General features: G+C 46.7%; 1 protein-coding gene across 22 annotated transcripts in view; it reads right to left on the bottom strand.

The window, feature by feature from the left end:
- The window catches only part of DYSF (dysferlin), a 217,632-nt gene that overhangs the window by 13,480 nt on the left and 181,681 nt on the right, over positions 1–22,471 (bottom strand). For all 22 annotated transcript variants that reach the window (XM_041755218.1, XM_041755223.1, XM_041755224.1 and 19 more), the window contains 10 exons: positions 20,105–20,203; positions 12,093–12,221; positions 11,628–11,783; positions 10,925–11,016; positions 8,229–8,399; positions 7,420–7,562; positions 5,374–5,513; positions 4,017–4,105; positions 3,665–3,760; positions 3,118–3,259 (listed from right to left, as the gene is read on the bottom strand). In XM_041755218.1, coding sequence (XP_041611152.1) covers positions 3,118–3,259; positions 3,665–3,760; positions 4,017–4,105; positions 5,374–5,513; positions 7,420–7,562; positions 8,229–8,399; positions 10,925–11,016; positions 11,628–11,783; positions 12,093–12,221; positions 20,105–20,203 — 1,257 coding nt within the window. The remainder of the gene's footprint in view (positions 1–3,117; positions 3,260–3,664; positions 3,761–4,016; positions 4,106–5,373; positions 5,514–7,419; positions 7,563–8,228; positions 8,400–10,924; positions 11,017–11,627; positions 11,784–12,092; positions 12,222–20,104; positions 20,204–22,471) is intronic.

The raw sequence follows: 22,471 nt of genomic DNA, 5'->3' as shown, positions 1-22,471 counted from the left end.
AGGGGCCTGGCCTGAGTCTCAGGAGACAGACTCCATGGGGAGTCAGTGAGAACTCCTGATCCCATAGGGTTTGCCTGCCGCTGGGTGCCCTGTACCCGCGGCCTGGCTGCCTAGCCGGGGCTGTGCCTACTGAGTGGCCATCCCGGGTCATGCAGACCCACAGAGCTCCTGAACCACAAACCATGCCCTGCAAGGAACAGTCACCTTGCAAAGCACACAACTGCAGCTTGGCCTACTGCCTGATTTGGCGAGGGGCTCGGGCCCCCAGCTGGCCCACGTCTGGTGCCTCCCCTCTTCCGGGCCCCAGCCCTCCTGCAGGTGCCTCCCTTCTCTGGCGGGGCTTTTATGGCCAGCTTCGCAGGCCCGCCTGCACAGGCCGCCAGCATCCTCCATTCCTCTGGCCGGCCCGGTTTATGGGCTCAGTAATGAGCCAGAGGTTCAAACAGCCCCTGGTGGGAGCAGCTGGGCTGGGGCTCCAGCCTGGGGAATGGCCCTCCAGGTCCCAAGCGCTCATTACGCTCCCGGTCTGGGCCCTTTTACTAGCTGTTTATTTGCAGGGTGGGTGCCTGACTCGCAAGCAGGCCCCAGTGGGTGTGCTGGGCTCCAGGTGGGGAGCCAGGCCGGGGCAACCAGCGGCGGTTCAAAGCGGCCGGATGAAAGGAGACCCTTGTGCTTTACGACAGTCTCGTCTGGTTAATGGGGTCCCCGGAGGGCCTGCCTGCCAGAGGCCCTGAACCCCTCGGCAGAAGGCTGGCTCTGTGGCAGGACTGGGGAGCCCAGGGGCTGTGCTGTACCCCTGCACCATCCCACTCTCAGACTCAGTTCTTTGGCCCAGACCAGCTTATTGGTGCCCCACTATGGACACAGTTCCACCTGCCTCCAAGGCCCCTTCTTCCACAGAACGACCGACTGGCTCTTCCCGGGCCAAGCCACGTCCTCTCTTGCTCTTCTGGTTGACTCCAGACTCCAGAGCCTCCTCCTCCACCCTTCCTTTCGGGCACACTCTCCTGGGGCATGGCACCCCACAGAAATCCATTCCCCCTGCCCTGCCCCTGGGGGGGCCTCTCCTGGACTGCCTGACTCCTCTTCCTTCTCTCCACCCAAGCAGCCCTTCTAGGCTTCCAGGTTCTTCCAGGCCTGACCCTCGCCTATGGGCAATGCTACAGTGGGTCAGCCGGATTCTCTTCTGCGTTCCCAGTGCCTATCACAGAGAGATCAAACTCCCTTCACTGCCTGAATCAACCATCTCAAAATCTTAACAAGCAACTTCAACTGGGCCCTCAGCACTTCCAGGTAACCATCCTAGCATCACAATTAGCTCTCCCTCCCCTTCTTCCTTTCTCTCCCTCTCTGCTCTACTCCCCTTCGCTCCCTTGCTCAGCACAATGACTGCTTCCAGCCTTTTCCACTTATCTCAAGTCATCTGCCAAAAAGTGCCAGGAGATTCTCCCTCCTCCTACTTTGTAGAGAAAACAGCCTCTGCTTCCCATGCCTCCTTGAGTACATCTCCACCTGTTACAATGAAGAGGGTAGCACCGCCTCCCATTGAAGCAGGCCAGTCCGCACCTCTCAGCCTGGTTTCCCATCCATTACCTAGCCCCTTGTTGGGCGTGCGGAGCACCAGACATGGAGGCCCCACTTCCTGGTCCTAGTGCTCCCTCTGCCCACAGCAAAAAGAAGTATGTGTTTGATCTGGAGCTCTTCCCCAACAAACACCACAACTGCTTTGTTATGGAAACAACCTGTAATAGACAAACACTCTGAGCAAAGACAAACAAGATTCAACCTACAAAGAGGCTGGGGCTGTCCTTGACTGCACAGAACCCAAGGCTGTTGCTAAATTCTGCCTTCTGGCAGGCACTGTGCAAGCAATATCCAGGTGAAAGCATTCATTTAACCTTGTTTAACCCTATTTTCTTTGGTTTGATGGTTTCAGAATGTTCACTGGAACACTTTGGTTTCTCTAAAATGCAGATGATCCTGTGTGTCAGGCTGGGCAGGGGTCATGCAGGGAGGATGAAATGAAGAGAGCTAAGACTTCAGCAGTGCCCAGGAAGTATGTTCTATATACTTCATGAGTATATAGAGACACCCTTCATGAGACACTCGAGCATTCAGGAAAGAAGTCACAGAAGTTTGGTGGCTTGAAGCCTTGTGCCACTTTGGGAAGGAAATCTCATCTAAACACTAGAGAGGCATTCACTTTGCCCAATAGAGAGTACCTCAAGGTGGAAGGGTTCTCGGTGGGATGCAGGTGGTCAGAAGCTCCAACAAAGGTGCTCTCCACCTGCAGTCAGCTTGGCTATGAGGCCTCTCTGTGCTCTGGGGGCTCTCCCCAAGGGCAGGTGCAGGACCACCCAGAAGGAAGGTCTGCCTCAGGATCTGCCTACTGCAGAAGACAAGACTTTACCACCCAGATGAGACCTCAATGAGGAGATGCTGAGGTCCCAGGACCCATCTCCATCCTCTGGTTAATGCATCAGGTCCCTCAGGGGCCTGCAGCTTGCAATGAGCTCAGGGAGGAAAGAAGACAAGGGCTTCTGGCCTGGAAGTCCTGAGCTGCACCCAGGAACTGCCCAGCTTGGACAGTGACCACAGGCACCAGACACAGAAATGTGCACGATGACATAGCAGGAGGGGCTTAGCTAAGCAACCCCAGTCCTGTGGACAAGCCAATCCATAGGCGAGGTCAGCCTTCCAGGGAAGCTCTCTCTATGGGGTCTGCTCAACTGCCCCTTCAACAGCCATGCTGTGTGTCCTTCGAATGTTCTTCCCACTCTGACCCTGCAGCCCTGCCTGCTGCCTGGTTTGTCTGGAGTAGGGAAGACAGCAGTAGTTTCAGGATCTGGATGGAGTAACATACGCTGGTTGTAGTACTAGTGCGGGTGTGGTTGTAGGGGTAGTGATCCTCATGATGGCAGTAATGATAGAAGTGGCAAAAATGCAGGTGGGGAGACAGGTGAAAGGGCACTGGTGGTGGTCATCAGGCAGGGGTGGCCGTAGGGACTCCAACGTTGGCAGGGGTGGGTGCTGGGGAGGGGCAACGCTGCCAGGGCAATGACACCCACAAGAGAAACCCCTAGGACCAGCACCCCTGGGGGTGCGCATGACGCTCACCTTCTTAGAGACGGTGCAGACTTGCTCGGCTGGCAGGTAGTCAAAGGGGAAAATGAACCTCCAGTTAAAGTTGCCTTCACCTCCCAGGGACCGGTAATGCACATCTGTCTTTTGCTTGTGCTCTTCAAAGCCAACCATCCAGCTGGACAACGTTTTAGAGAACATTTCTAAGTAAGGCTTCCACCACAACATGCATGCCCAACTCAGACAAATGAGGAATTACGGAGGTAAATGAACTTGGTAGAGGGTAAAGCAAAACCCATTCCCCAGAAATCTCCACGAAGCACCAAAATGTGCCATTAATTTTAAAACATTCTAACATCTCTCTTGAGGGACATCCTCAAACCTTGGAAGTTCAACCCAAAGATTTTTGTAGAAGCAATCCCGTGGGAGAAAGTCTCACCAAAGGCAGAGAGCACGCCCACCAGGCCCTCCTTTCTTTCTGGTTCCCCATTCCCTACACAGGAGCTCCCCCTTTCCACCACCCCAGAGGGAGCAGGGCAATACCATGGGACTGGGACAGGTGAGAAGGCAGATGACTCCCTACCCCTTCACATAAATATCACTCATCTTCTCCCCTGTGATGCTGAGGTCATCCAGGATCACGTCCTTTGTGTTCCAGATGATACAACGCAGGAAAAACCTGTGGAGAAGAATGGCTTAAGTCCACACGGATTTCCCACCAAAGGGACGGCAGTCCTTGACTAAGAAGCCAAAAAGCTGGCTTATCCAACAAGACCCTGATACTTGCCTGGCTGGGCACTTGGCCAGGCCCACACAAAAGTGATGCCCCGTGGCCCAACGCCTGGCCCAAGAGTGACCTCCAGGTCCCACCCATGGCTAGCTGTAAGCATCCCATCACCCTGCTCAGCTCCAAGCCTATGGCTGGGGTAAGTCACCTTCTGGCTCTCCGCGGGGTGATGTTGAAGGGAGGTCCGGGACGCCCCAGGGCCTTGGGAAATAGGTCGATCCACATCTGCAGCTTCCCCTGGGGAGACAGAACCCCATTCTCTCCTCGCCTCTTTCTTTCCACCAACACCTACCAACCAACTGCTCTGTGCCATGTAGGTGGAGCACAGTATGAAGAACACCCAGGCCTGTCATAGAGAGGCTTACCACCCCAAAGAGCAGGTGCTCTACATGGGACTCCAGGCCCAACTGCAGCAGTGAGCCGGCTGCCCCACAGGCTGATGATGTGGGCCCCGTGCCGGGGGCCAGGGGGCGGGGGGCAGGACAGGCTTCTCCAAGATGATGATGTTCATGCTGAGTCTCAGTGTGGCAGATGAAAAAGGAGGGGGAGGGCATTTCCAGCTGAGGCAATGGCACACACAAAGTTTTGGAGGGTCAGAGGACACGGTTTAGTCATAAGAATTTCAGACGATTTCCACAACACGAAACCACTCTACTTGCCAGCCTTCAGCTCCCTCCCTCTCTGCAAGCTAAGTATTATTTTTGTCCCCATCCCACAGAGAAAGAGCAGGGATCGAAGTAACTTCTCCAGGGTACTTAGATAGAGAATGAAAGCTCATATATCAACACCTGCTGTGCCACTTTGGGATGCTGGCAACCACATACCAAGAAGAGAGCTCAGTTCCAAACAATAGAGATCATGTCTCCTGCCTGTCTACAAAGGCACTTTCATTGCTACCTCAGCCCTTCTCTGCCTGTAACTTTCTTTCCCCCTCTTCCTCCTCCAAAATCCAGCCTTGAACTCACCCCCCCCCCGCCCCCCAGGAAGCCTCCTGGTCTTAGTCCCGGGCCAACTGTCCCTCTGCTTCCCCTCCCTCTACATGAAGGATGCCCTTGGCTATCCTGGCAACTGCTCTCAGTGACAGCTCTGTCATTCTGTCATAGGATCCCAGGCTCCCTGTCTAGATTCCTCTCTGCAGCTCAGCCCCGTGCCAGCCACCTAGATGGCACTGACAGATAGTAGGCAAGGGCATCCTGAGGGCAGGCTGAAACAGGCTTCTGTTTGACTCCTGAATGACTCCTGGGAAGCCAGAGGTCTATCCACGGGGATAGAAGCAGTGGCTCAGGCTCACTCCCCAGGTCCTGAGGGGGCTGCAGGTAGCCAGGGGAGGCCAGCCCAAGGAGTCCCCTCATAGGCCAACAGTGGTCACCACTCAAACTGTGGAAAAACATGTCAAGGAGGGATTGGCCAAATTCTGAGCTCCCCACCTCTTGGATATCCATGTTGTCCTTAGGACAGGGCTAGCTTGGGGTCAGGGCCCAGGGGCCCAAGGGGCAATGTCCTACCTGTTCAATGTCTGGCTGCAGGGGGCTGTAAAGAGGCCGGGACTCCACATGCTCAGGGACCAGGCCCTGCTGCTGGAGGACATGCAAGGCCAGACGCTCTTCCACTGGGCCCAGGTGTGGGTTCGGGACCCGGCCAGCCTCTGCTCCAGTGAGAAGACAAAAAAGTTGTGGGCTGAGTGAGCAAGGTATGGTAGGGCTGCCTGGAGGCCTCGGGAAGGCCCTAACCCCTACACCCTCACCCCCCAACCAAGACACACTTCTGATCCTCAGGTCTCACTCTCTGCAAGGGAAGCCTCACTGTCCACTGGCTCCAGCTTGAAAATCCAGATACCTCACTGCCACCATTTCTACCAAGCCTCTTCCATACAGCTCTTCCTCTTTGCCACCAATACAAATCCTCCCTGCCTACCAAAGCTCATCCCTTCCAGGAAGCCCTCCCTGACTGCTCCAGCAACCTCTCTTCCCAGATCAGCCATCTAAGTGCTTTTAGTACTATGGTGCTGCAGTTCACACAATCTGTTTTATTAGTAGCAATAGCTAAAACAATAGTAGTCACAGCCAACACTGACAAAGCAGAAACCAGACACTGCTCTTCATAAATATTAACAGGTTCTATCCTCACAATAACCCTAGAAGGTAACTGCTATTTTCATGCCCATTTTACAGATGACAGAAATGAAGCATAGAGCAGTCACATGGTTGGACAGCAGGGCAGCTGAGATCACACCCTCATCTAGGAAAAGGGAGTGACTGTCTGTGAATGCCCTTCTCTTCTGCCTCGTGCTTCCAAGTCCAGCTCCTACCTGCCAGGGAGTGGGTCAGGGACTGGTGCTGTGGACATGATGAGGACATACGGGTGTTTCAGACCCAGACGAGCCCAGCCAACCAACCAGCAGCAAGAACTTAGGGCCCCCACTACAAAAACTTGAACAGGGGGTGGGAGGGTCCATGTGTGTCCAAACACACAAGTAGACACACGGGTATGTGCACTGAGGTGTGCCCATGCTCAAGAGCACAGATTTTCATGTGCATACACACACTCACATATGCACAGTTCATGTATCAAACCTGCCTCTCCCCTCACTTTAACAGGTACCACAAAGGAAGCAGCCCAGCACTGCAGCAGGACAACTGGGCCAGGAATCTGGCTCTGCTCCTAACTGGGTGACTCTGGGCAGGTCGTTAGTCACTCTTGGCCTCAGTGGCCTCATCTGCAAAAATAGGCAGATGTGGGATGTCACCATCAATAGATTCTGGCTCCCCTTTCTTATGAATCTGTGACCATGAGCCCTGGCCCCTGCACTGAAGCTGCTCACAGACTAGCAGAAGGAAATGAGACCACCCCTAAAACAGATGCACATTCTATAGGAAAAGAGAATGGGGGTTGGGTTAAGTCCTCTAATGGAGAGGAGCTGGCTCAGGCATGACCTGGAAGAGTCGGGAAAACAGAATGAGAAGGAGGGGGAGGTGAGGATGGGGGAATCAGAGCCACCATTCCCTTTTTATAACCTCAGCACCAGCTCTGACATCAAACATCTCTGAAACCAGCAGGAAGCAAGGGGCTCCCTAGGCCTGTAAACACCTCGGGGGAGTCTGAGCTGCTCCTGGTAGACAATGTAGGCCTGGGGACACCTCAGACATGCAGGGAGCACGCAGCAGAATTCTCAGGGTGAGGATTGGGCAGATGAGAGGCAGGGGTGGAGGCTGCAGGGCTTCCTGCTTGCCCCCTGGATGCTTTAGGTACAGGACCCTGTGGGGGGGGGCGGGGAGAGGTGGGCAGTGGGGAGGTTGGGAGGGCTCAAAAGATACCCTGAAGGCCAGGCTGGTTAGCTAGTGCAATTCAAGTAGAAAACAATCTCAGAGGTAATCTGGACCCCAAATTCCAATTAAAGTCTGGCCACCCAAAGCCAGAAGCAAACTGATCCTATGACCCTGACCTGGCTTTACACTCACTCCTCATCTTGCCTTCAGAAAGGCCCCAACCAGGCCCTGACCCCTTAGGCAGAGGGAGAGCCCACCATGGTTCTGGGGTCACGCACAGCTCACCTATTTCTTCAATGCTGTATTCTTTATCCTGGAACACCACATGGTCCGTGAGGTACACAGGAGCCTTGAGTCTGCGCTGCTGGCAGAAGAGGTGGAGAAGCTGGGAGGGGCGGAGCTGGTCCCTCCACTGGTTGGGTCCAGAGCTGAGGCCCAAACACAAGGCAAAGAAGAGATGCTGCAGGGCGCCATCGAGGATAGAGGGGTACACAGGAACCTGTGTCCCCACATGCATAGCCACCCACCCTTCATTTTCACACTGGGTGCCCTCACTCACCATGACGGGAGGACCCACTTCACACACAGAGAAACTGAAGCCCAGAGACAACAGGACTTGTTTAAATACATACTGAGTTAGAACCTCGATATTGCCAATTTCCAGATTTAGAGAATCAGACTCAAATGAGCCCCAAATTGACAGTGGGCAGGGGCTGTCCATGCGTGAATTCACCTGACATGGATCCCCATAAGCTCAACTGGGGCCCATGTGTCCCATTGTCTGTCTCCCTTCTCCTTTCCGTCCTTCCTCATTCTTTCCTCTACAGGGGCTTGGTAGTGTCTTAAGGAGAACTGGATTACGACAACACAATGAAGAGCCAGGTTCTTAGAGTCAGACTAACAGGTTCAAATGCTAATCCCACCACTACAAACTGTGCTATCTCTGGGCCTCAGTCTCCTAATCTGTACCATGGGGACAAGACGCCAGTTGGCTTTAGCGAGAGAAGGCCTATCAAGTGCTAAGCACAGGGCTGTCACACAGTAAGTGCTCAGGATTCGGGTGGCAGAGGAGCAACCAGTCCCCGTGCACCTACACACAGTACGTCTGTGGGAGTCCGCAGCGAGCCCCAAACTTGGACAGCAGCCTATCCTCCAGGTCAATGACTGTCTCCCCAATCTTTTCATCTTTGGAGAGGAGGTCATAGTCATAGAGTGTGATCTTCAGGTCCTTCTCCAGAGGCAGAGTGCAGGTCAGCTCGAACATCCTGTAGGGGGCCCAGGGCAGAGGTCAGGAAGCTACAGGCTCACCAGTGTTGTTGGACACAGTGGGTACTCAAGAGAGGGAAAGCAGGATAAGAGCAGGGGCTTAAAAGCCTTCCTTGGCCCTCTCCTCCCCTTCCAAGAGTGGCCCTGGAGTCCACCATCCTCGGGTCCCCTGTATATCTTAAAATATTATTCCCAGCACTCTACTGGTACTGCACTTTCCTGAGAGTGTGTGTGTGTGTGTATCTGTGCACATACACACATGGGTGTCAGATGTCCCCAGATAATCTGGGCTGAGCATATAGACGGTACGTGCCCAACGGACCACAGAATGAACAAATTGAATTGGAATAGAAAGTTAAACTGAAGTTTTTACCATGACACCAGGAGGCAAGGGATGTCAGGTTGCCAGAGCTCTGGAATTTACCAAGGGGATGGCCTGGGACCATCCCCTACTTTGAGGACATGTAGGGCTTTACACCTCCTTGTAGTGTGGGAAGGAGGATTTGTGAAAAGAGTTCTTTGGAGGGAGCTCCCACTGTGCTCTGAGATCCCCATTCCCCTTATAAGGTCAAATGTGGAGGTATAGCCCCTTCCCCCCTGAAATATCTCCCTACAGGTGGGAGACACAAGCCTGGCACCTGACTTATACTCAAAGAAGAGAAAGCAGATGGCAGCAGACAGGAGAAGACAGAGGCTACACTGCTCCCATCCTGGCTGGGACACCATGAGGCCAAACCCAAGCTACTTGGAATCCCATCGCCTGGGACCTGGGGCTCCAGCAGTGAGACTCTGGAGAAGCCCATCTGAAAAGGGCCAACAGTAAAGGGACACAGCATCTGCCACTTCCCTGGAGAGTCAGTGGGTGGGCTCAGAGGGGCTTTCTGGAAAAGCACTTAGAAGAAAATATAACAGCTTTAAACATTTGCCACCCAGAGTGCCTAGGAAATACAAGGGCAGTGAATAAGCACATGGGCTCTCCTCTCACAGGAGCTCCCCTGGTCCTGGCCACGCATGATCCAGAAGCTCGGGGGCTAGCTGGAGGTTGAGAGGAGACATTAGATGGGACAGGGAGAGAGGCAAAGCCCCCTCCTGCCCCTCACACACACACATCCATGTGCTGCATGCAGCTACACCCAAAGTGGACCTAGCTGGGAAAGGAAACGAGTACCCCAGATAGAGCCTGTCAGGTTCATGATTATACATGAACGGACATTCTGGTTACCACCTTGAGAATGGGTTTAGGACAAAGCAGATTGCCTAAAAGTAAGCAGGAAAGTCACCTGCCTGGCACGGTTTCCACTCACAAAATGAGGAAGGTAACTCCCACAAAATAAATGTTCACAGGACATGAGCTGACAAAGACAAAGGTGTGTTCTCATTACGTTCCATGTATGTGGAACATACATGTGCATGTTCAGCATATGAGTTATACAAAGGAGTTTCTTCACTCACTCCCCCACCTGGCACTGGGCCCTGACACACACCTCCACCTGACTTGTGGAACAGGCCCAATCTGCTGCCCAGTCACCATTTGCCCATGGCCTCACTGCCAGCCACTAGAGCTCACCAAATAGAGCTCCTCCCCACCTTCTTCCCTGCTGCCCTTCCCTCCCATTCCAGCCTGTCACTCATCATAGAGGCTCATCACTGGCAAATGGCGATTCCCCAGGCTGACCAGTCCTTGCCACAGGGCTGAATGGCCCACAGCTAACCCTGCAGATACCGGCTTATGAATTCAAGGTGTCATGTGTCAATATCAGAATGACACATCTTCTACCAGTGCTAGAGAAATAGCCACCAACTTCCCTCTGTGAATCTGCCCTTTCTCCAGTCTAGTTAAATAAGCTCCCATCCAGCCCATTCAGGCTGCCTGGGAGCTGTGCCCATGTAAGGGGCACTGATTCTTCCTTTCCCTGTTCTTAGATTTCAAGAAGCACCTTACTACCTTCCTCGGTCTATCCTCTAGAGATGAACATGCAACAATAAAAGACAACAATGACTAAATGCAACATGGGATCCTGGATTAGATCCTAGAACAGTAAAAAGACAGTGGGGAAATTGGCCAAATTCTAATAAAGTCGAGCATTTAGTAAAATATCAATTTTGACAAAATGAACCATGGGTTAAGATGTTAATGTTGAGGGAAACTGAGTGTGAAGCATATATGAAAATTGTGCTATCTTGGCAACTGTTCTGTAAATCTAAAATTATTCAAAAGTAAAATTAATCTAAAAAACAGAATATTTAGCAAATGCAGGCTCTGAGTTTCCATTTAGATTTCTGATCTTTGAGGTAATTGTTTATGTGATTAAGTAGGAGCTTCTGCAGGGACTCAAGCCTTCAGCACATAATGAAAAGCAAGCTGAGGTTACACCCCTACAGCCCTACAAACATGCAAGATTAGGGGCTACAGCTTTGGGGCAGGAACTGGGCACTTCCCAGGGGCAGCCGCGTATCCCACACTAGGCTGGGGGTTATCCAGATTGCACCTCTACCCCCCAGACCCAAGCTGTTCCCAACCTACTTTCCAAACACAGGCTCCAGAGTACAGGGAATGTAGTTATCCTGGTCACTCACTGATTTCTTCCCTATGGAGATCTTGATGTAAGGATCACACTGAAGGAAGAGACAGAAAGACTTCAGTGAATTCACTCTCCCAACACACTTCTGAGGCTTCTTCGGTCCCCTGCCTCCCAATGGAGGTAGGAGGCCAGCCATCAAGAAGTTGCCATCTTGCCATTGTGCCAAGTCAAGGGCCCCATCCTGCAGGCCACCACACTAACTGGCCCTGAAACGGACTTCTAGTTACAATCTAGCAGTGGAAATGGGGGATCTGAGTCCTCCATACTCCTAAACCACCGCTCTACTGGGAGAAGGTGAGTGAGGGCAAGGCTCATATCCTCAGAAACACAGCAGTTTGCATTATATATGTGACTGAGCCAGCTAGGGTCCTCTCTGTGACCTCTGCTTCAGGATATCGAAGGGAGAGAGATGGCCAGACTTTTTCAGCCCAACCCAGCCCAGGCTGGTCTGCCCCAGATGCCTCTTGCAAGCCATAGCCTCCAGTTAGGTCCAGAGTGTGCTCAGGGTCAGTTGTGGCATGAAGAAATCTTGAAGTGTATGTACTGACCTGTTAACTCTCTGGGGGAGAGCTGTATCCAGATTCTGCAACCCGTGTGCACCCCAGCCTGCTGTTTTGGGAGAACTGAGAGCTCCCGGAATGTTACCTTCCCATTGGGGTCCTTGGGCTGCAGGCCAAATGCTCGGATGATATAGATGCGGACCAGGCACTCCTGAGGCCCTTGGGCAGCCAGCTGGTGGAATTGTCTCGGGGGCATGGGAACAGCTGGGTCTTCTGGGAGGGGATAGATTTTGAAGAGGCCCTGAAAAGAATTCATCTCATTCATCATCATCATCACCAACACAACCACCATCATGACCATTACCCTCATCTCTGCCAGAGTCATGACACCTGAGATCACCACCAAGTTCACCACCATCCCTACACCACCATCAGATTCTGCATCAGCGATGTCACCTTCACTGTCACCCACATGGTCACCATGTGCCAACATCAACACCACGGTCATTACTGCAGTTACTAAAGTATCCCTGATCCCACCCCTTTCACTTGTTGACGCCACTTCACAGTCTCAGGCCTCCCAGGTAGGGACCTGTTCTTAAGAACTTACCTTAAACTCCCCAATAACAGATGGGTCCTCTGTCTCCTCCTGAGTCTTGCCCCGGTAGAGCTTGAAGGTGTTACAAAAGTCAGACAGGCCCTCAAAGGCCTCCACGTTCTCCAGTTGTGTGTCATAGACCTGCCACATGTGGGGACAAGAAAGGGGGACGAGGGAAAGAGAGAAAGAAGAGGGCCAGCCAAGGAGGAGGAAACATGGCAGTATTTAAGAGAAGATTGCCAAGAAGCAACAGAGAAGAAAAGGAATGGGGGAAGGGCCGTGTGCATATGTGAGAAGCAAAGGCAGGTAGGAGAGGGAAGTGAGAACAGCCAAGAACAGAGAGGGCAGAGAAGGAAAGGGCAGAGGTGGAGATGAAAATGACGCCAAGAGTGGAGAGGAAAAAGAGGGGAGGTGGGGGACAGGAGGGGTAGGATGGGGGGAAGAGGGGAAGACACGTGTTCAGCACCCTTAGCGACAGCTTTCTGGTGAATCCAACATCCTAGGTATCTAGGAGTCATCACCTACATGGCTGGTGTATTTTTTTAAGAGAATCAAATCCAACAAACACAAATGAAAACTTAACTGACATTTCATTTGAAGATCTAGACAGAACTCTGGAAAATTTACAGGTCCATGTTTCAAGCCACAGATGCTCCCTGTCCAGGACGCCCAGGTGGTACCAAACACTGAGCCACAGGGGCCTTCTAAGCACAACTTTAAATTTGTAAACTCCAGGAGCACTGAGTAGTTCAGTCAGTTGAGTGGCTGCCTTCAGCTCAGGTCATGATCTCAGGGTCCTGGGATCGAGTCCTGCATCAGGATCTCTGCTGAGCAGGGAGTCTGCTTCTCCCTTTCCCTCTGCCTCTCCCTCTGCTTGAGCATGCTCTCTCAAATAAATACTTAAAATCTAAAATAGGGCAGCCCCGGTGGCGCAGCGGTTTAGCGCTGCCTGCAGCCCAGGGTGTGATCCTGGAGACCCAGGGGATCAAGTCCCACGTCAGGCTCCCTGCATGGAGCCTGCTTCTCCCTCTGCCTGTATCTCTGCCTCTCTCTCTCTCTCTCTCTCTCTCTCTCTCTCTCTTTCTCTCTCATGAATAAATAAAATCTTTAAAATAAAAAATCTAAAATAAATAAATAAAAATAAATAAATTGTGCACTCCATTTATCTATTCTGTTCCTCTCAAACAGCCACTGACTTCTATTTGTTAGACTAGTTTTTGGAATTGCTTAGGCTTAAATGAAGCAGTAGTTTTCTATCACAAATTATAAAACATACCTAATGGTGACATTAAAAACTTAATATATGTGCTAGGTTGGTTACACCTGACACTGACAGCCAAGATGCTCCAGGTAAGTCCCTTTCTCATACGGCTATTATTCCTCACTTAGGACAGACCAAATTCCATCTCTTCCAAGAAATAATTAATTAATGATGCAAGTGAGGCAGGTTCATTATTAAAAATTCGAAAATACGAGCAAATATAAAGAAAATATTATTTTTGTCTCTCATTTTGATTCTCAAAAATAGGCTTAATATTTGATAAGTACCATTTTGAACATGTTCTTGATCCCTTTATATACTTTAAGCATTTCAAAGGACAGTTCCTTCACTTGTCAATTATACTACTTCCTCTGCTCCAGTTCCTTATTTCTGTTTATTTCTGCTTTTATTTTTATTACTTAGTTCTTCCCCCTGCTTTAAGGGTTTTTTAATTCTCTGTAACTTCTTCCGTTGAAGCTTTATTTACTTTTCTCCCCCTATTCTGATAAGGAGACTGCTTGTTGCTATAAAATTGTCTCTGCTTACTACTGCTTTGGCATGGTCTCATTTGTTTTGACTGTGACATTATCATATTCATTTTCTTGCCATGCCATAGTTACAGTTTTATTTGTTTTGTTTTATTTGATCCAAGAGCTAGATGCTTTTTTTTCATTCTTTTGTTTTAATTAAGATAAGCTTGTAAGGCTATAAATTTCCTCTGAATGCTGCTTTAGCTATAACAAGTAGATACTAGTATGTGGCATTTTATCCTTGTTTCCCAGATATTCTGCAGTGTGGGTTTGTGTTTTCTCTTTCACCAAAAACTGTTAAAAGAGAGATTTGGTTGGTTTCTTTTTTAATTGTCTAGTAGGAAAGAACTTTTGGGCTTTTGATCTTGTTATTAAGTTCTCATTTTACTGCATTATAATCAAAAATCATTGTCAGAGGTATGCCATTTTTTGAATTTTATTAAAGTTCTCTTCAGGATGTGTAATGTGGTCCATCTCTGGAACTGTGCCAAAGGTATGGCCTTTGTTTTCAGGCTACAGGAGTCAATCAGGTGAATAACTATGCTCTTTTCTATATCTTTTCTGTATCCTCTTATGTTTGTGTTCCCTTGAAACTGACATAAACTAAGAGGAGAGAAAAATAAGCTTCCCCTACCTACTAGTTCTTTCCTCCATCTCCATCTCCTGTAATTTCTGTTTTGTAAATATTCATGTTGCATTATTCAGCACATAGATATCCTCATAACTGTCATCTCCTGGAATTGCATGGTTTAATGTTATAAAGTGTCATTCTTTGTCTCATTTAATTTGGGGGACCTGAATCCATTCTCATTTAATAAGAAGATGGTGACTTCCACTTTCTTTTCACTTGCATTTGCCAGACACACATTTTCACCATCTTTCATTTCAACCTCCATGAATCTCCTTATTTTGGAGTTAGATTTTGCTTTGAGATCTGATTTAAATTTTGTAATTGAGTGATTGATATGACATGCATTGATATTATCTGGGTTTATATTTATATTATATTACATATTTTATATTATATATTTATATTATTATATTTTTATTTTACATATATTTATATTATATTTACATAGTCATATAATAGGTTTATGTTACAGTTTCCAATTTTGCTAATCTTTTTTACATTTTGCGTGGTCTGTTTACTCTGTGTGTGTACATTTCTGATCAGCTGAGTTTATATTCTAATATTATTATAAATTTATATATATCAGAAATTCTCTAAGTTCTGTATGTCTTTAGGGACAATATCTATGAGTTCCCTACTAGAGCAATGATAAAATGATGGAATTTTATCTCCCTCTCTCTCCCTCACTCAATTTTAAGCAGTATTTACTCCATACTATTTGCTTATTATTTGCTTATACTCCTCTTATTTGATTTGCCAATTTTAAATATTATCTGTCAACTCTATCTATTCTATAACATGGCAATCCATGTACTTACTCTGTATCCCGTCATCTTTCTTCCTTCTCTATGTGCCTAATTTTTTTCAAGATTTTATTTACTTGAGAGAGAACACACGAGCAGTGGGGAAGGGCAGAGGGAGACAGAGAAGCAGACTCCCCACTGAGCAGAGAGCCCAATGCAGGGCTCAATCCCAGGACCCTGGGATCATGACCTGAGCTGAAGGCAGACACTTAACCAACTGAGCCACCCAGGCACCCCTGCGCCTGATTTTTGTTACTTCCACATTTTTACTGTATATATTTATGTTCTGTCCAGTTACCCTAATTCTTCCATTTATGTTCATTGTAGGTCTAAGGCAAAATATGATCACAACCATTCCCTTTGTTCTGGCTTTCCCAGTTATCTTCTAATTGACTAAGTTCAATATCTAGGAGCTCCTCAAGATGGGAGCACGAGACCCATACCCCAGTTCTTGAATATGCACCCTTTGTAGCTATCATTCCAAAAGGCAGGTAGGCTGAATATAAATCCTGGGCCACCCTTTCTCTCCTTGAAGGTCTTACACATGGCACATTACTGTCTTGGGGTATTAAATATTGTAATGGAGAAACTGAAGCTACCTTGACTTATTTCCTATTTTAAATGACTTAATGTTTTGGGGGTCGTGTATGGGCAGTCAGTATGACTGCCACAAAAATTCTTTATCCCTAAAGTCCAATAACATATACTAGGATATGTTTCAGGGTTGACCAAGCTGGGTCGATTTTTCCTGACTCCCAGTGGACACTGTAGTGTATATATTTGAGTATTCTTTCATTCCTGTGACATTACATTAAACTCTTCAATGTCTATTTGTTTTATTTCATTGTTTTGGTTGTCTTTCTTAGAGACTCCAATTATGCAAGTGTTGGATCTCCTTTCCCGACTCCTGGATCTGTCATTTTCTCTTTTTTGTTTTATATCTCTGTTTGTTATTCCCATATCATTTTGCTTACTCTCATCATTTCTGTCCTCTACCCCTTCCTGTGTTTTCCACTGTGGCCATCTGCCCTGCATGCCTTCCAATTTTATGTGTTCTTCTCCTTGTTTCCAGAATCCTACCAGTTCAGTTTATCTTTTCTTATCTCATCACCCGTTGAGTTCTTTCATTTCTGCTTTGCATGCTGACTGTCCCACTTCTGTAAAGTTCATAGCAACGTATTTCATTTCATCTGCCTGTTGGCAAAATTTTTGATAGGTATAGATCCTCTTCTTTTGGTTAAGTTTTAATTTATATTTTCTTTTTTTCATGGTATTTCTGAATGAATGCCCTAATAGTTCTTTTACAATTACTTGTCACTAAATGTATTGGATTCTCTTGGCCCGATTACTTCCTTTGTTCCAACCACAGATGCAGACTGCTTCCTGCAAATATGGCTCATCTATGATTCTTGTGTAGCTCCGCCTTCTCTGCTTCTCTGAACCAGACCAGGTGTGAGAAGCATTTGTCACCAGCCTGAACCTGACTTCAACGTTCGCATATCCATTGTTGTGAACAAGGTGGATCACTTCTATATTTCATGGTGAAACCTCAACTTCAGGAACTTCTTTTTTCACTACTCATTTTGAAAGTTTTCAAGCACACACAAAAGTAAAGATAACCGATAACAAGCACCCATGAGCCTATAACTTGTCTTCAATAATTCTCAACATTCTTTTATTAGGAAGGATGGGGTTTTCTGAGATCTGCTACCACTATAACCTATCATCATTTTCTCTTCATTTACTGCCGAGTGGCTTCTACCCAATCTTGGTTGCCTTTGGACAGCCCTTACATGTATTTTGGAGTCTGCGGGTTTTATTTGTTTCCAACTTTTACTGAAAATGGAGTTTGTGGGTTTGAATGATTTCCAGAAGAAAAGGGGAAAAAATGCTGACTTATGCAGCCATGTTCGTACTGGAAGTCTCAATAAAATACTTTTTAAATTTCCAAGTGGTTGGTCTTTTTGTTTAAACTTTTGTTATTAATTTCTCATTTTATTGCATTTTAATCTGTCTTGTATGATTTCTGTTTTTGGTAATTTATTGCTAAACTAATATGGAATCAAATTTGGTAAATATTCTCTGAGCATTAGGAAAAATTATATTCTCTATTTTTTATTATTTTTATTCTCTATTTTAAATCTACTTTTAATGTAGCTTTAAAATATTTACCTTGTTATTCAGATCTCTTATTTCCTTATTTATTTACTTTCTGCTTTATCTGCCTAGGAGAGAGGTGCATTAAAGACCCTACTGCATGGGATCCCTGGGTGGTGCAGCGGTTTGGCGCCTGCCTTTGGCCCAGGGCGCGATCCTGGAGACCTGGGATCAAATCCCACGTCGGGCTCCCAGTGCATGGAGCCTGCTTCTCCCTCTGCCTGTGTCTCTGCCTCTCTCTCTCTCTCTGTGACTATCATAAATAAATAAATAAAAATTTTAAAAAAGCATTTAAAGACCCTACTGCAACTTTAATTTCTCTCATTTCTTGCTTTCATTTGTGTGAGGTATGAGTTTAGAACTTCCAGCAATTTTTGCTTTAAATATTTCTAAGCTTTATTTTCCTGTACATGAATGTGTGGGCATTTTCTCATTGAGACGTGTATCTTCTATTTATATAAAACACCCCATTTTGCTTCCTTTGCTTCTTACTTTAAATTATATGTTTCTCTTTTATTTGCACTTATTTTGTTTGCCAAAATATTTATTTTTTAGATATTCTGAGTTGTACTATTTTAGACATACCTCTTAAGAACAGTCTAGTGAGTTTTGAATTTTATTTCATCTGAGAGCCCTTATCACTTATTAGAGAAGCTTAATACATTTTCATTTACTAGGAAAAGAAATATGTATTATTTTTTCTATTGTGTTTTTCTAGGATTTCTGTTTTTTTATGCTTTCTTGTTTGTATCTTTTGTTTTCTATCTTTGCTACCGATACTATGAGTTGTACATTTCCCCCATGCTAGTAATTTCCAAAATATGAGTTTTTTTCCCTACCCATTGTGTTGTCCATTCTCTCCATATTGCTACAGGCTATTTTACAAAAACTCTTGGTGGTGGTTTTCTTTTATTTACTTATGCTTTAAGGACCAGTGTTCCTTCCAGGTCTGGTTTTTTTCCCCCAGAAACAGGTTGAATGTGTTTTGTTTGGGATGGTCCATCTTCACTTGGACACTGTCAGAGATCTCCTTGGAGAGGTCAGTCTGGAGGGCTGGGTGCCAGTTCTATGTCCGGCCTCTGAGGGAGCAGCAAAGGGGCCAGGGCCATGGGCCACGCTGGCAGGAGTCCTCACTCTTGGTTTCTCTCATTTTCTGGCAAGGCCACAGTACCACATGCCAGACCTAATGTGTCGGACCTTCTTCCTGGTACACAAATAGTTTAGTCTCTTTGCCCAACCTCACACACCCAACTGTAAGTCAATGAAGAATTTGCTGCCTAAGGAGGCCTATGCCTTTGGATCCACTGCTCTCCTCATCTCTGCACATCCAGGCCTCCAGCCACAGTTCACCCAGAGGCCCCTAGTGTGTCAGAGACCACTCTTGCCACCTTGTAGAATCACCCTCCAGAGTGGCCACCAAAGGCTTTCAGCCAGCAGAGCTACCTGAAAGCCCAGACCACCCACCACTCCAAATGACCTCCAATCCCATTCAGCCAGTCCTCTTTGGGGTGCTCTTCGGGCCCCTTTCCTGTCTCTAACAGCCTTTGCATACTTTCTCTAAGCTGGCATGCCAGATAAACCAAGGCAAAATACAGGACACCCATTCAAATTTGAATCTCAAATAAATAGCAAGTAATTTTGTTAGATAAGTATGTCACATGCAATTGGGGCATAAGACATACTTATCTAATAATTATGTAAGATACTTATACTAAAATACTATTCCTTGTTTATCTGCAATTCTACTGTAACAGCATCCTGAATGCATTTGGCAACCCACTCCAGGATCCTCCCGACTCCTTCGGAGTATAACTTTGAGTCACCTCTGGTTATCTTTTTTAAAAGGAGTCTACTTTTAAAAAGCCTAATTGTATTTATGGAATTTCCTCAAAATACCAGAATTTGGCTGACTCATGCCTGGCTTTATTTTTGTTTGGTTGGTTGGCTTTGGGGGGAGATAGGGGGTGCTTTTTTTTAATGGAAACAAAGTTTACCATATTTTTATATTTCTTAGGCAATTTCTGTCCCAACTGTAGGGGTGGAGTAATCAGAGCTACATTCTCAAGCTGACTTTTTCCTTTTCATTTTAATACAAATTTTTTATTATAGAAAAGTTCAAATAACTTGAAAAGAAACAGAATAGTATAACAAATCCCTAAGTACCCATCTCCAAGCTTTAACAGTTTTCAATATTTTGCAATTTTCATAATTTTTAATATTTTGAAAATCTACCAGAGGGCCACTCATATCATCTATCTTCCTGTTTATTTTTCTTTCCTTTCTTTCTTTTTCTTTTCCTTTCTTTTCTTTTTTCTTTTTTTTTTAAAGCATATTCCAACAAACCCCAGGCCAGGCATTATTTCACCCATAAATACTTCAGTATTTTTCAACATTCTTCCAAAAATACTTTCTTGGTAATTCCAGCCCACACTGACTTCTTGCTCTAAATCAGTGGGTGAGCTTTCTCACCTCAATTAATTCATCAGGACTCATCGGCTCTCAGGCACCGAATGAGGAGATACACACATATAGTCAAAGGAAGTTACATATGAGTATATGTTTTGTCTTCTGTGGCACCCCCACTGTCCCTCATGTGTGCCCAGGGTCTTTTAGCCAAAGAGCACACTGCAGAAAGGCCTCACCTTTAGAGTGTCAAAGCCCTTCTCCAAGTATGAGCCGCACTTTTCCCTCTCCCCTGTGGAGGCAAAGAATTTGCTCCACCAGTCAATGAACTCTTCCTCCTAAGTGGATAGAAAAAAAAGAGATAACTTCAGAAACAGAATTTGTCGAGCAAGGCCTTTCTGGACCAGACACATAGCAAGGCTGATGGGCCGGCATGGACTTCAAAGCTCTCCTATTGGATGAGTTCCAGGAAGCAGACAGCCAGAACTCCCCATCACTCCAGGGACAGACTGTGCAGACCAGATCAGAAAAAACATTTGAACACCTGCTCGGCTTTGGGAGGAGGCTCTGGTCCTGGCTCTGCCCTTCATTCATTGTGTGATGCTGTTAAGCTCTTGGTCCTCCCTTTTCCTTTCTGTAATGTGGACATGATCATTGTCATACCCTCAGAAGGTACATATAGTAACTCTTTAATGGAAAATGTCAGTAATGTGGTATTTATGAATAAATGCAGTAGACCCAGGAGAATTCAGACCCCAAAGAGCTATCCTGCCTTCCCAGCTCCTAAAAAAGAAGAAGCATGAAAAATCAGAACTTGGCCTTCCCAAGGTCAAATCAAGGCAGAGTTCCTGAAAATCAACAAATGCTTACTAAGTTCCCATTATGCAAAAGACAGTATGCTATATGAAGGAAATTAGGTGAAAAGAAAAGAAGTTTGTGACAACACACTCTCTCCCCTGTCCTTCTGTTGTAACACATACCAGTCTCCTCAGCTCCACACATCCTGCACATGGTATGTCTATAGTCTCTCTTAGCTCTTGTGTCTAGAATGTTCCTCCAGCTCTGTCCTGTCTAGACGTGACTGTCCCATCACCCAGGGAGTCAGCAAGCCTCCTGAAGGCAGGACGGTCATTCTTCCTCAGTCTCCTTCCAAATCCTCCCTGGAGCTGGGCACTCATTCTGTGCCTGTCAATACCATTAAAACTCACTCAGTTAGTGGGAAGGGCCAAAGACAAGGTGTGAGGAAAGCCCATCTGGAACTTGCTTTTCCTCCTCTGTATAGGGGTATGCTAGGAGATCTCCCAAAATTCTGCTCTGATACTATAAAATCATTGAGATTGTGAAAATGCTGGTGGCTCCCTTTAAATTAATGTTCAGTCCTTTGAGTTCTGGCTTCTTATGGGTGAGAACCAGCTAGAACCAGGCCAACAGTACCTGAGCAGGCACAAAGGGGACAGGGTAGGATGAGGTTATCAGAGTCTCCACCCATACTGGTAGTGTGGCCCTATCACCCACTGTGTGGCCAGAATGTGATCCCCAGACACACAGCACAGAGTATGGGTATCAGAGTAAGGCTGAATCTACAGAGCATCATTGTCAGAACAACTTACCAGGAGGGCCTTCTGCAGCCAGAGGAGAGAAAAGGCCATTCAGATGAGTTAGAGACAGCATAGCAGAGTTTCTGGCTTATAACCACTCTAGAAAAAGCCAGCACTGAGGCAAGGCCCATCCTAGCCCTGATATGGTAAGTTTAATTTAAAGAGAAAGATGCCATGGGTGACTGAACATATGCAGACATATATACCAAAGGTATAACACAGAAAAATATATTTACATAGACATTCCCAAGAGAGATGTTTATACTGCAATGCACATATACCCCACAAAAGTACACACACCAACACGCAAGCATATATTGCACACAAATAGAAATGGCTAGATTGGAAGCCAGTTTAGCTAATCCCTCCTAAGTCTTTCTTCTTTTCCCCAGCCCAGATACGTAAAGATTTGAGTTTATTATTCAGGCTCAGAGTCAGGCACAAATAGGCAACCAACCAGTGTGTTCTGTCCAAAGAAATAACAGAAGCACACTAGTTGTGGGAGAGTTGTTACACTTCCCACAATCTTGAAAAACCCAATAATTTTTTTAAAAAGGAATATTAAGACAGAAAATCTGAATACCACTAACAATGTCAATTAAGAAGACAAACATGTGATTTAAAGACAGAAAGAATACCTTCTTTTCCAACACCACTGGAGCACTTAGAAAAAATTAAAAGCCACAAGCAAATCTCAATAAAGTACAAGAAAAAGCCGTATCAGTCACATTCTCTTAGCATAACACAGTAAAACTAGAAACTAATGAGAAATTTAAGAATGAAAAATCTCAACCTTTTAGAAATTTAAAGGCACACTTTAAACTCTCCTGGGTCAAAGAGAAAATCAAAACTAAAATCATAGATACTTAGAAAATACCAACAGTGAGAGGAATCTGCCCCCAAATTTTCAGGTTAGAGCAAATTTGTCCTCAAAGAGGTGTGTCTGGGTGGCTCAGTGGTTGAGTGTCCACCTTTCGCTCAGGTTGTGATCCTGAGATCTTGGGATCC

The sequence above is a fragment of the Vulpes lagopus genome, chromosome 5, assembly GCF_018345385.1.
Source record: "Vulpes lagopus strain Blue_001 chromosome 5, ASM1834538v1, whole genome shotgun sequence".
Classification (NCBI taxonomy): Eukaryota; Metazoa; Chordata; class Mammalia; order Carnivora; family Canidae; genus Vulpes; species Vulpes lagopus.
This window is presented reverse-complemented; position numbering and strand designations above follow the sequence as displayed.